General features: G+C 41.2%; 1 protein-coding gene across 1 annotated transcript in view; it reads left to right on the top strand.

The window, feature by feature from the left end:
* adamts17 (ADAM metallopeptidase with thrombospondin type 1 motif, 17) overlaps positions 1–9,811 on the top strand; it is a 91,708-nt gene that overhangs the window by 41,590 nt on the left and 40,307 nt on the right. Inside the window, exons 7-10 of the mRNA XM_026183405.2 lie at positions 1,016–1,059; positions 5,293–5,398; positions 9,165–9,305; positions 9,645–9,795. Of these exons, the coding sequence (XP_026039190.1) occupies positions 1,016–1,059; positions 5,293–5,398; positions 9,165–9,305; positions 9,645–9,795 (442 nt within the window). The remainder of the gene's footprint in view (positions 1–1,015; positions 1,060–5,292; positions 5,399–9,164; positions 9,306–9,644; positions 9,796–9,811) is intronic.

Raw genomic sequence — 9,811 nt, 5'->3', positions numbered from 1 at the left:
CTTATCTTGTCCTAATCTACCTATTTGGCTTTTGTCTTTGTCTTCCTCAGTATAATTTGTGAGCTTACTGGTCTATACTGCTAGCACCAAAGTTGGTTAGCTTTCACTGCTTTATTGTTTTCCCTTTATCGTGAAGTCCAGAAGAGCAACTTGCATTTGCTGCAAAATTTTTTAACAACACACATCTTATGAGGTGGCTTCAATCATTTAGATTCATTTAAACCCAATCGGATATATTGTTTTGTGTTATTTTGTATTATTTTCTTATGTTTATATTGTGTTTAATTCATGTGCGAGTTTTAAGTTAAGGGTTTAGTTGAGTTATTTTGTATTTTGGGATTATTTATGTCTTATTTAGGTCCTGTCATGTCTCCTTAGTTATGAGTCTCTTCATATCCCCTGGTATAAGTCTGTTCATGTCTTCTGTGTGTGTGGTTTCATGTTGTCAAGCCGGTGCCATGTCTACGTCTCTCAGCGTTTCCTGTGTTGTTTTGTAGAGGTCTTGTGATGATATGTTCATTGTTTTAGTTTCACTTTCCCTGTGGGTGTCATGACGTCCGTGTGTTTCCACTTCCCCTAAATACCTCCTGTGTGTCTTTAGTCTCTGTGTGGTCATTCAGTCTTTGTAAGGATGTCTGTTCTTCTCGTCTAGTCATGTACCTCTTGTCATAGTTGTCATAGTTATTGTCATAGTTTTATAGGTTCATAGTTGTTTCCCAGTTTCACAGTCTCATCACAGCTTGTCAGTTATTTATTTTTTTCCAGTTTATGTTTAGTTTTAGTTTCACCCCACATGGATCTTGCCTTGTATTTATGTTTCTCTTGTATTAGCCCAATAAAGGCTCGCCTTTTGTTCAAGCATTTGGGTCCTCCACTCACGCTCCATACGGTCTGCCGCTGGACCGTGACATCATTTTTCTAGCACAATCCATATTAAGTGTAAATGTACTCTACTTTAATGTTTTAACTAATCTCAGTAAATCAGTGTTGCAAATTCTTTCTTTTCTTCTTTCAGAACAGATTTCTGTGTTCACAAAGATGAGCCATGTGATACTGTGGGTGAGTACCACTCACTCACTCACTCACTCACTCAGCTGACATAAGACATACTTGAACCCTCACTATAATCACAGAACTCAAAGGTTCAGCTGCAAGAAACCCTGCCACCTGCATTTCCTTTTCCCTCATGCTTTAAACTTCAAAAGTCCATTGAATGCAAAAAAAATGAGATCATTAAACATTTGATCAAATTGAACCATTTATTTTCATGTTTTCCTCAACTATAAAAATCTCTGTAATACGTCGTGATGAATGTGGAAGATTTCTTTGTGCTTCTGTCACGTTGATTATTTCTGTTGAAGGAACATGTAATGATAGATAATAGTAAACTGTAGGACCCCAAACCTCACACTGAGTTCTTTATAATCATTAATTTCACTTTACCAGAAAAAACAAGCCTCCCTGCTTTTGTCTCTTCATACAAGGACAAGTGTCCCGTATGCAAAAGCTCTCATTTTACAATTTCAGTTGCACAGTTTATGTCATCATTATTGCTAGTATGACTGGCAAGCAAAGATCAGGCTTACAGACTTTTGAGTGACTGAAAAGTCTGACCAGAATGAGTATACTGTAAAATGTGATCGTCATGTCTTCTTCAATAAGAAGACATGACAACAATTCTGACAGTTGTCTTCATGGCAAGACAAAACATTTTGAGTTGAGTATTAATATTTCTCTGATACTGGATCTCAAAAACTAAGCATACAAAACACTGTCAAAACTCTTTTTCAGAATCAGAATACTTTATTAATTAAGAAATTAATTGCTCCAATAATAAGAACAGTAACAGAAATAAATTAAATAACAGAATATATTACAAAGTTACAAAATAGAATATATATCTACCTGTGTGCATACAGGTGTGCCTTCCTTGGCTGCTGCCTCTAAGCATATCATGCATTTTCGGTCTAATCTGCGCTCAGTAGCATTCAGTATTTATTATTTATTGTTACTTGTGCTTATCTAGGTTATTGCTGTGGGTTCCCTACTGTGTTGTTCTCTTTTTGCTTGTTCTTTCCAACAGGTGATCTAGAAGATTTTTAGTGTCTTTTCTCCCCGACCCTCTTCCCCTCTGTTTTTCTTTCCTTCTGCTTCTCTTGAGGTTCTTCCCAACTTCTCTTGTCTATGTGTTTCCCTCTCCTCCCCCCCAGTCCTATTCCATTCTGTAATATTTTAAAAATAAAAAAAATTAATTAATTAAAATGATTATAGATTATATATTGATATAAGGCATAACATTAAGACCACTGACAGGTGAATTGAAAAAAAAAAGAATATCTGATGGACATAGCACCTGTTGGTGGGTGGGATCTATGAGGGACCCAGCTAACAGAAGCACGAAAAATGAGCACACATGAATCAAGCAAGGATTTAAGCAAGTCTGACGATAGTCAAATTGTAATAGCTAGATGAGTAGGTCAAGGTTTTCAAAACTGCAGCTCTTATGGGTGTTAATAGATATATCTGTCAAACGGTCTGAGGAAGGAACAATGGTGAACCAGTGACAGGGTCACGGCCAGCCCAGGTTCACTGATGTATGCATGCAGTGAAAGCTGGTCTGTGTGGTCCAATCAAACAGGCAAGCTATTACAGCTCAGATTCCCCAAAATTGATGCTGGTTCTGATAGAAAGATGTCAGAATACAAAGTATTTGCAACACTTTGTTTGTTGCATATGTGTCTGCATAGCTGCAGAACAGTCAGAGTGCCCACGCTGACTCCTATCAACCACGATAAGCTGCTGGTGGGAAGTACAGTGTGGTCAGCCCAGAAGCCTGATGAGTCTGTTTGGCTCACTGTGCTGCCAGCTCTGGGAGCCATCACATCACTGTTTGATCAGACCCCAGTCAAAATATATCACTGATATATTTATTTAACAGCACTGTGGATCACACGTCTTTGTCTGTGGGCTTCACAATGTTTGGGTTCTTCATTTTTTGGCCTTATGTGCATTACTATTAGGTTGCTGGAAGACTTTACTGACAGAAGGAATGTGTATACAGTGATTTAATCATTTAATCAGTACATCACAGGAGCAGGCTTCCCATCAATAGAGGACACATACCACCAGGGTCTTCTGGAGCGCCAACAAAATGTGACATGCGTTACGGGCTACGTTAACGTCTGTGTGGATAACCCCGTGCCCTCCAGGACTGTGCGGTGCTTGTCCAACAACAAACCTTGGATTACCCCAGAAATAAAAGCTGTCTTCAAGCAGAAGTGGAGGGCCTTCAAATCTGGAGACAAGAAAGGGGGTGAAAAGGGTGCAGAGAGAGCTGAAAGGACTGATCGGGAATGGGAAGGAGAGCTAAAGGCAGAAGAAGGAAAACCAGCTTTGAATCAAACCAACAGGTTTGATGCAGTCTTCAACATCGGCTGCAGACACACCAACTCAAACTCCTGCTGTTACACCTCAGACACTTCACATCTCCTCCACTCAACCTGCTCACTCCTCCCCACCCCCAACCACAGCATCCAGTACACATCCAACACACGGCTCCAGCCTGTCTCTGTCATCCATCCAGGTTAGGAGGGAACTAAGGAGCCAATAAGGCACCAGATACCATCAGCTCAAGGGTTGTCAGGTCCTGCGCAAATCAACTGTGTGGTAAGCTTCAGTCTGAAGCTTATGGAGAGTTCCACAGCTCTGAAAAACCTCTTGTGTGGTACCAGTGCCAAAGACCCCACGTCCCAAGGACCTCTGCAGGCTTGGACTCCGGCCTGTAGTTGTAGGACCTCTGCAGCTACAGGCCAGAGGCTCTGACATCCCACCTGATGAAGACCCTGGAGTTGCTTGTCCTGGTTCAGCTTCAGCCCCTGGTGAGCTCATCACTGGACCCACTTCAGCTTGCCTACCAGCCTGGCACTGGAGTGGATGATGCCATCATTCACCTCCTACATTGTTCTCTCACCTGGAGACCGCTGGGAGCACTGTGAGCATCATGTTCAACACTAGAAAAACCAAGGAGCTGGTTGTAGACTTTCGCAGGAACAAACATCCTCCACTGAAACCACTGAACATCCAAGGCATGGACATGAAGCTGTGGACAGCTACAGGTACCATGGTGTTCATCTGAACAATAAACTGGAGTCACAATTCAGATGCTCTTTACAGAAAAGGACAGAGCAGGCTGTTTTGCTCTTTTGGAGTGGAGGGCCCACTCCTGAAGACCTTCTATGACTCTGTGGTGGCTTCTGCCATCTTTTACGGTGTGGTCTGCTGGGGCGGCAGCATCTCTGCTGGGGACAGGAAGACACTGAACAGGCTGATCCGCAGGCCCAGCTCTGTTCTAGGATGCCCTCTGGACCCAGTGGAGGTGGTGAGTGACAGGAGAACGGCGGCTAAGCTGTCATCTCTGATGGACAACATCTGCAGGAGACTGACAGCACTGAGCAGCTCCTTCAGTGGGAGACTGCAGCACCCACGGTGTGAGACGGAGAGATTCCACAGGTCTTTCCTCCCCACTGCTGTGAGACTCCACAACAAAGACAAAGATGTCCACACACATGCAGACAGACACACACACATCCAGTACACCACGGTAGCCTAGGTCTGTCTCCCTGATGTGCAATTTTTCTGAGGCAACATAGTATTTTATTCTAGTCTGTATAGTATGTTATTCTATTTTATCTCATTCTATTCTATTGTTTTTTTCTTAATTTTTGGTGCTCTTAACTTGGTACTGTCCACTCTCTGTCGTGACCAAGACAAATTTCCCACATGTGGGACTAATAAAGGTTTATCTTATCTTATCTTATCTTATCTTATCTTATCTTATCTTATCTTATCTTATGGCAATGCTGTGAAATGAGTAACGCCCTATTATTCCATATCCATGTAACCAATTTCGGCAGTCAGGGGATATGACAGATCTTTTCACATCTTGTAGTCTTAGATTTGTAGTGCATTCTTTGAATTCTGAATGTGTCACGGTGAATGAATATGATCGTGCTATGGCATCAATTAAACAGGGACCTGTGACAGACACGTCTAACACAGATTGCTGTGTTGCATTAAATAAATGGGTACAAATTTACCTTTTACTAAGCTACTGAACTGACGAGACAGAAAAACTGATCCACAGTAAGCTGTTTTAGGTAAAACACCTTTTAAACTTCATTATACTAACTATTATATTAACTATACTAACTGCTCAAACACTGTCAAACATTAAAACACAATCATAAGTGTAACTCATAAAACTCATTGTCATTTTACCCAACTGTATTACAGGTATTGCTTATCTGGGTGGTGTCTGCAGTGCGAAGAAGAAGTGTGTGTTAGCTGAGGACAATGGTCTCAATTTGGCTTTCACTATTGCTCATGAGCTGGGACACAAGTAGGTTCAAGTTTTAAACAATTGTATTGTAATCAATATATCCTGTTATTATCCTGCATTATCTTTTAAAAATGCTGTAAATCATAAATGGATTAATACTTCTATTGCACTTCTATGACACTTTTCTATACAAGTATCAAGTTTGACGCCCCTCATCTCTTTCTCTATCTCTATCTCATACTTAAGGTCTTTTATCTAACACTCTCCTACATACTCACGCTCCAGTGGATGCATTGGGGGAAAGTCTAGGTTTGATATCTTGGCCAAGATGCACATAAGATACACAGGGACTGTAAGAGCTGGGAATTGGTCCACCAGCTTTTCACTAAATAAACCAACTCTACCATTTCAGCCACAACTGTTAAATGTATGCATAACAATTAAAATCATGCACAATGCATATTTTCAAGCTACAGTATGTGGGAAGTATAGCGTTCTTCAATTTCTCCCACACCCAGCAATGGTCACGTCCTCAACTGGGTGCCCCACCCCGTCCAATTGGCCTACGTGCACCCATGAGCCCTGGAGACGCAGACTAGACATCCCAATGTGGGCTGACTCACCCTAGACAGCAAGGTGGCCAGAGCACGCTATTTGGTTCATATACAACCATTGCAAGAGCTGCAAGTTGGACTTCTTTCCGGTGGGTTTTGGACTCCGCCAATGCTACAGTGGGTCACTGACTCTGTTCGTAACTTTTAGTCTCGTCTCTGCCTTTCACAAACAGTGTAGTTCTGTTGGCTTCATCAGGTGGTGGCCCACTGGAGTGGTTTGCAGCAGAAATGAGAATCAGCAGCTCCACGTCTGAAGCAAAGCTCCACAGCTGTAAAAGGGTGGAGTGCCCACTCCAGCACAGGGACAAGTTGCTGCCCCAAGTGAAGGAGTTAAAGAATCTCGGGGTCTTGTTCACAAGTGAGGGGAGAGGGTAGCGAGAGATCGACAGACGAATTAGTGTGGTGGCTGCAATGATGCGAATGCTGTAACCGTGTGTTGTCGTGAAACAAGAGCTCATTGTAAAAGCGAAGCTTTCAATTTACTGGTCGATCTACGTCCCTACTCTCACTTATGGTCACAAGCTTTGGGTAGGGATCGAAAGAGAATGTGTGTACAAATGGTGGAAAGGAGCTTTCTCTGAAGGGCCTCTCCCTTAGAGATAGGGTGAGTACGTCAGCCATCTGGGAGGATTGCAGAGTAGAGCCTCTACTCCTCCACATCAAAAGGAGCGACTCGAGGTGCTGGAGGCATCTAAAAGAATGCTTCCTGTGTGCCAACTGCGTGAGGTGTTCCAAGTATGTCCCAAAGTGAATAGACTCTGGGGAAGACCCAGAATGCTGAAGAGATATTTCTTGGTTGGCCCGGGAACTCCTCGGCGGGACAAATAAGCTACAGGAGGTAGCTGGGGAGAAGGGTGGACCCTGGAGAAGTGGAAGAAAATGGATAGATGGATGGATGGTATCAGCGTGGGATGTATTTCAGCAGTCTTGTAGGAATGGGATCTAAAAAAACACGCTGATAGTTTGGAGGAAGTAATTACTGAAGTTAACTCAGAAAGATCTATTGGAGAAAAAGACTCTAAATGAATATCAATTTAAAGTAGTTGTAACATTACATCTATGGGATTGTTATGAGTAATTTTCCCCCTAATGGTTAAAATTTTATTTCTGAAGAAATTAATGAAGCTACCATGAGTTGACTTTAAAGGGATGGTTGGCTCAACAGAGCTCTGACTTTTTGTCAGCGTGGCTACAGTGCTGAAGGCAAATCTAGGGTTCTTATTTTCTTTAATCAGTGATGAATAATAATGTTTTAGGAGGGCTTTTTTTTATAAAGCAGCAAACTGACTTTCCAGGCTAAATGATGATCCTCTAAATGACTGAAGTGCCATTTCTTCTTTCCATCAGCATGGCTACAGCTTTCTGCTTTAAGGTGCACGTTTGAATGCTACGCAAGGAAATTAACTACTTCTGATTTGAGGCTTTCTTTTCTGGAGGAGTTACAGAATCTACAGTCAACACAGTGAAGATGTAAAATTGTCAACAAGATGATTAGCCTATGTGGGAGTAGAGCTCATACTGCTGCTCTATACTGTGTAGACACAAGCCATTAAAGAAGATAAGAGTGGATGAATTTTATCCTGAGATGTAATTACAGCACTTTCTGAAAGACTGCTATCTACTGTGATGAAGACTGCTGCTGTGTAATGCATTATTGTAAATTTAAAGGAAATTAGGAAATGATCAGACAAAAGATGCTTTTCAGGAAATGCTGTTAAATGTTCAGTTTCTGTGTCATATGTCAGAACAAGATCTACAGTGAGATTAAAGTTATGGGTTCTTTTACATTTTGAGAGAAGCCATTTGAGTCTAATATAGATAAACTTCTGTGTTGAGGCTGTCATTTTTAGGTTTCCAAATGAATTAAAACTCTGTCTGTGTTGTTGGTTGATTAATTAGCTGGAGCGGAAGATTATTGCCACACCAGCTCGTCAGGCTGTGATTCAAGGATTCTGACAATTCTGCTCGGGTATTGGTTCATTGAAACTAAAATAAGCATCCTGCTGTAACTATACACGTGCACATGAACTGACTGACAGCACAGTGACAGAAAGCTGACACCACATTCACCTGGGAATCATGTATAAAAGCTTAAAGAAGCTTTGTGGCTGTTCTAAGTACCACAGAAGTCATTACTGTTTTCAGTCAGCAGCTCTCTTCCATTTTTGGGGAAAAATAATGAGCTGGCACACACTGTACCTCAGTGCAGTCTATGAACATGCACAACAGGGCAATGGTGTTACATAAGTGCACGCACAGATTCATGATTCATCCAGACACACTAAAGAGAATTCTCTTGTGTGTGTGTGTGTGTGTGTGTGTGTGTGTGTGTGTGTGTGTGTGTGTGTGTGTGTGTGTGTGTGTCACAAAGGTGTCAAAGCACTATGCTGTTAGTATAAACTTAGAACAGACAGTACTGTATGAGTGTTTTAATGCACCATGCTTATTACTGATCACATCCAATAGAAATAAAATAGATCACAATAGTTATTTCATGTCAAAAACACAAACCAAAACAAAGCCAAAAACTTCACCGGAACTATACTGACCTTTGAAACCTATACTGCGATATTCTCAAGAGTTCTTTAAGTGATGATTATAATGTAAAAAAAGATGTAGTAAAAAAATAAACAGGACTGAAAATCACTTTAAAATGACTATTTTAATGACATATACAGTAGCTCTCAGGAGAGTTGTCTTTGCAATCTGTGCATATGTTTTATTGTGTAACACCCATTTGGAACAACCTTTGTCCTGTATAGTGTGTTCTGTGGAGAATTTTGTATTATATATGTTGTAAGTTGGTGGCTTTTAGTCATTTTTAAAGTGTTTCAGCATATTTGTGTCCAGACATTTTGATCTGGACTTTGATGGAGCAATAATTTATTCTATTTATTAGTGCAAGTGTATCATTGGCTTACTGTCTGGCCTACACAAAGCCCATTTGGTCACAATGTACTATGAATGGAGTGGGGTTTCTTCTGCCAAGGACTATTTTAAGGTCTACCTATGGGAGTGTAGGATCTTTGCCTGACTAATGATGGTAGCGTTCATGTTTGGAGACCTGAGGATTGAATGCAATTCTTAACATGCTGACTGTGGTGCAGAAAATGCTTCAGATTCGATCGATGTGATCAAGTACAAAAATTGGGAGCTTGGGAAGTCCGGGATCATCTTCAATCTACTCTATGTATACTATCCTGTCTTTTCAGCATGGGAATGAGCCATGATGATGACCACGCCACCTGCATTGGCTATTCCCATATAATGTCTGGTGAGTGGGTGAAAGGAAGAAATCCCAGTGATCTTTCCTGGTCGTCCTGCAGTCGCAATGACCTGGAGAATTTCCTCAGGTACAAAACACAAGTTGGAAAGTCTCTCTTCTCGAGTTATTGTTGTTTTACATTGTTTACATAGCTAGCTAAAGTCTTTGCCAAGGAATAGTGTCTTGTCTAAAAAGTCAAGTTACAATGAAAATATAAAAAACATGCATTGTGGATGTTGATATCATCAATTACCACCTATATCTCTTTTCAAAAGAAAAAACTAATACTGTTTAAATATCCCTGCTGTAAATGCCAAGTCTCTTGTGAATGGGACAATAAAAAGAAAATGAAAAGAGAATTTTTTTGAAGTAAAATTGATTATTGTTAGCAAACCTGATCAATGTCTCTTTTTGGTATTTCAAACAGATCAAAAACCAGCACCTGCCTACTTCACACAGACCTCAGGAGGCGTTACCAGGTCCAGCTGCCCCCCAAGCTGCCCGGCATGCACTACAGTGTGGTTGAACAGTGCCAGATCCTTTTTGGAACCAATGCAACCTTCTGCAGTGAAATGGAGGTACAATCCCATTGCA

Source organism: Astatotilapia calliptera, chromosome 1 (genome assembly GCF_964374335.1).
Source record: "Astatotilapia calliptera chromosome 1, fAstCal68.1, whole genome shotgun sequence".
In the NCBI taxonomy this organism is placed as follows: domain Eukaryota; kingdom Metazoa; phylum Chordata; class Actinopteri; order Cichliformes; family Cichlidae; genus Astatotilapia; species Astatotilapia calliptera.
The sequence above is the reverse complement of the archived record's forward strand: the minus strand, read 5'-3'. Positions and strand labels throughout refer to the sequence as shown.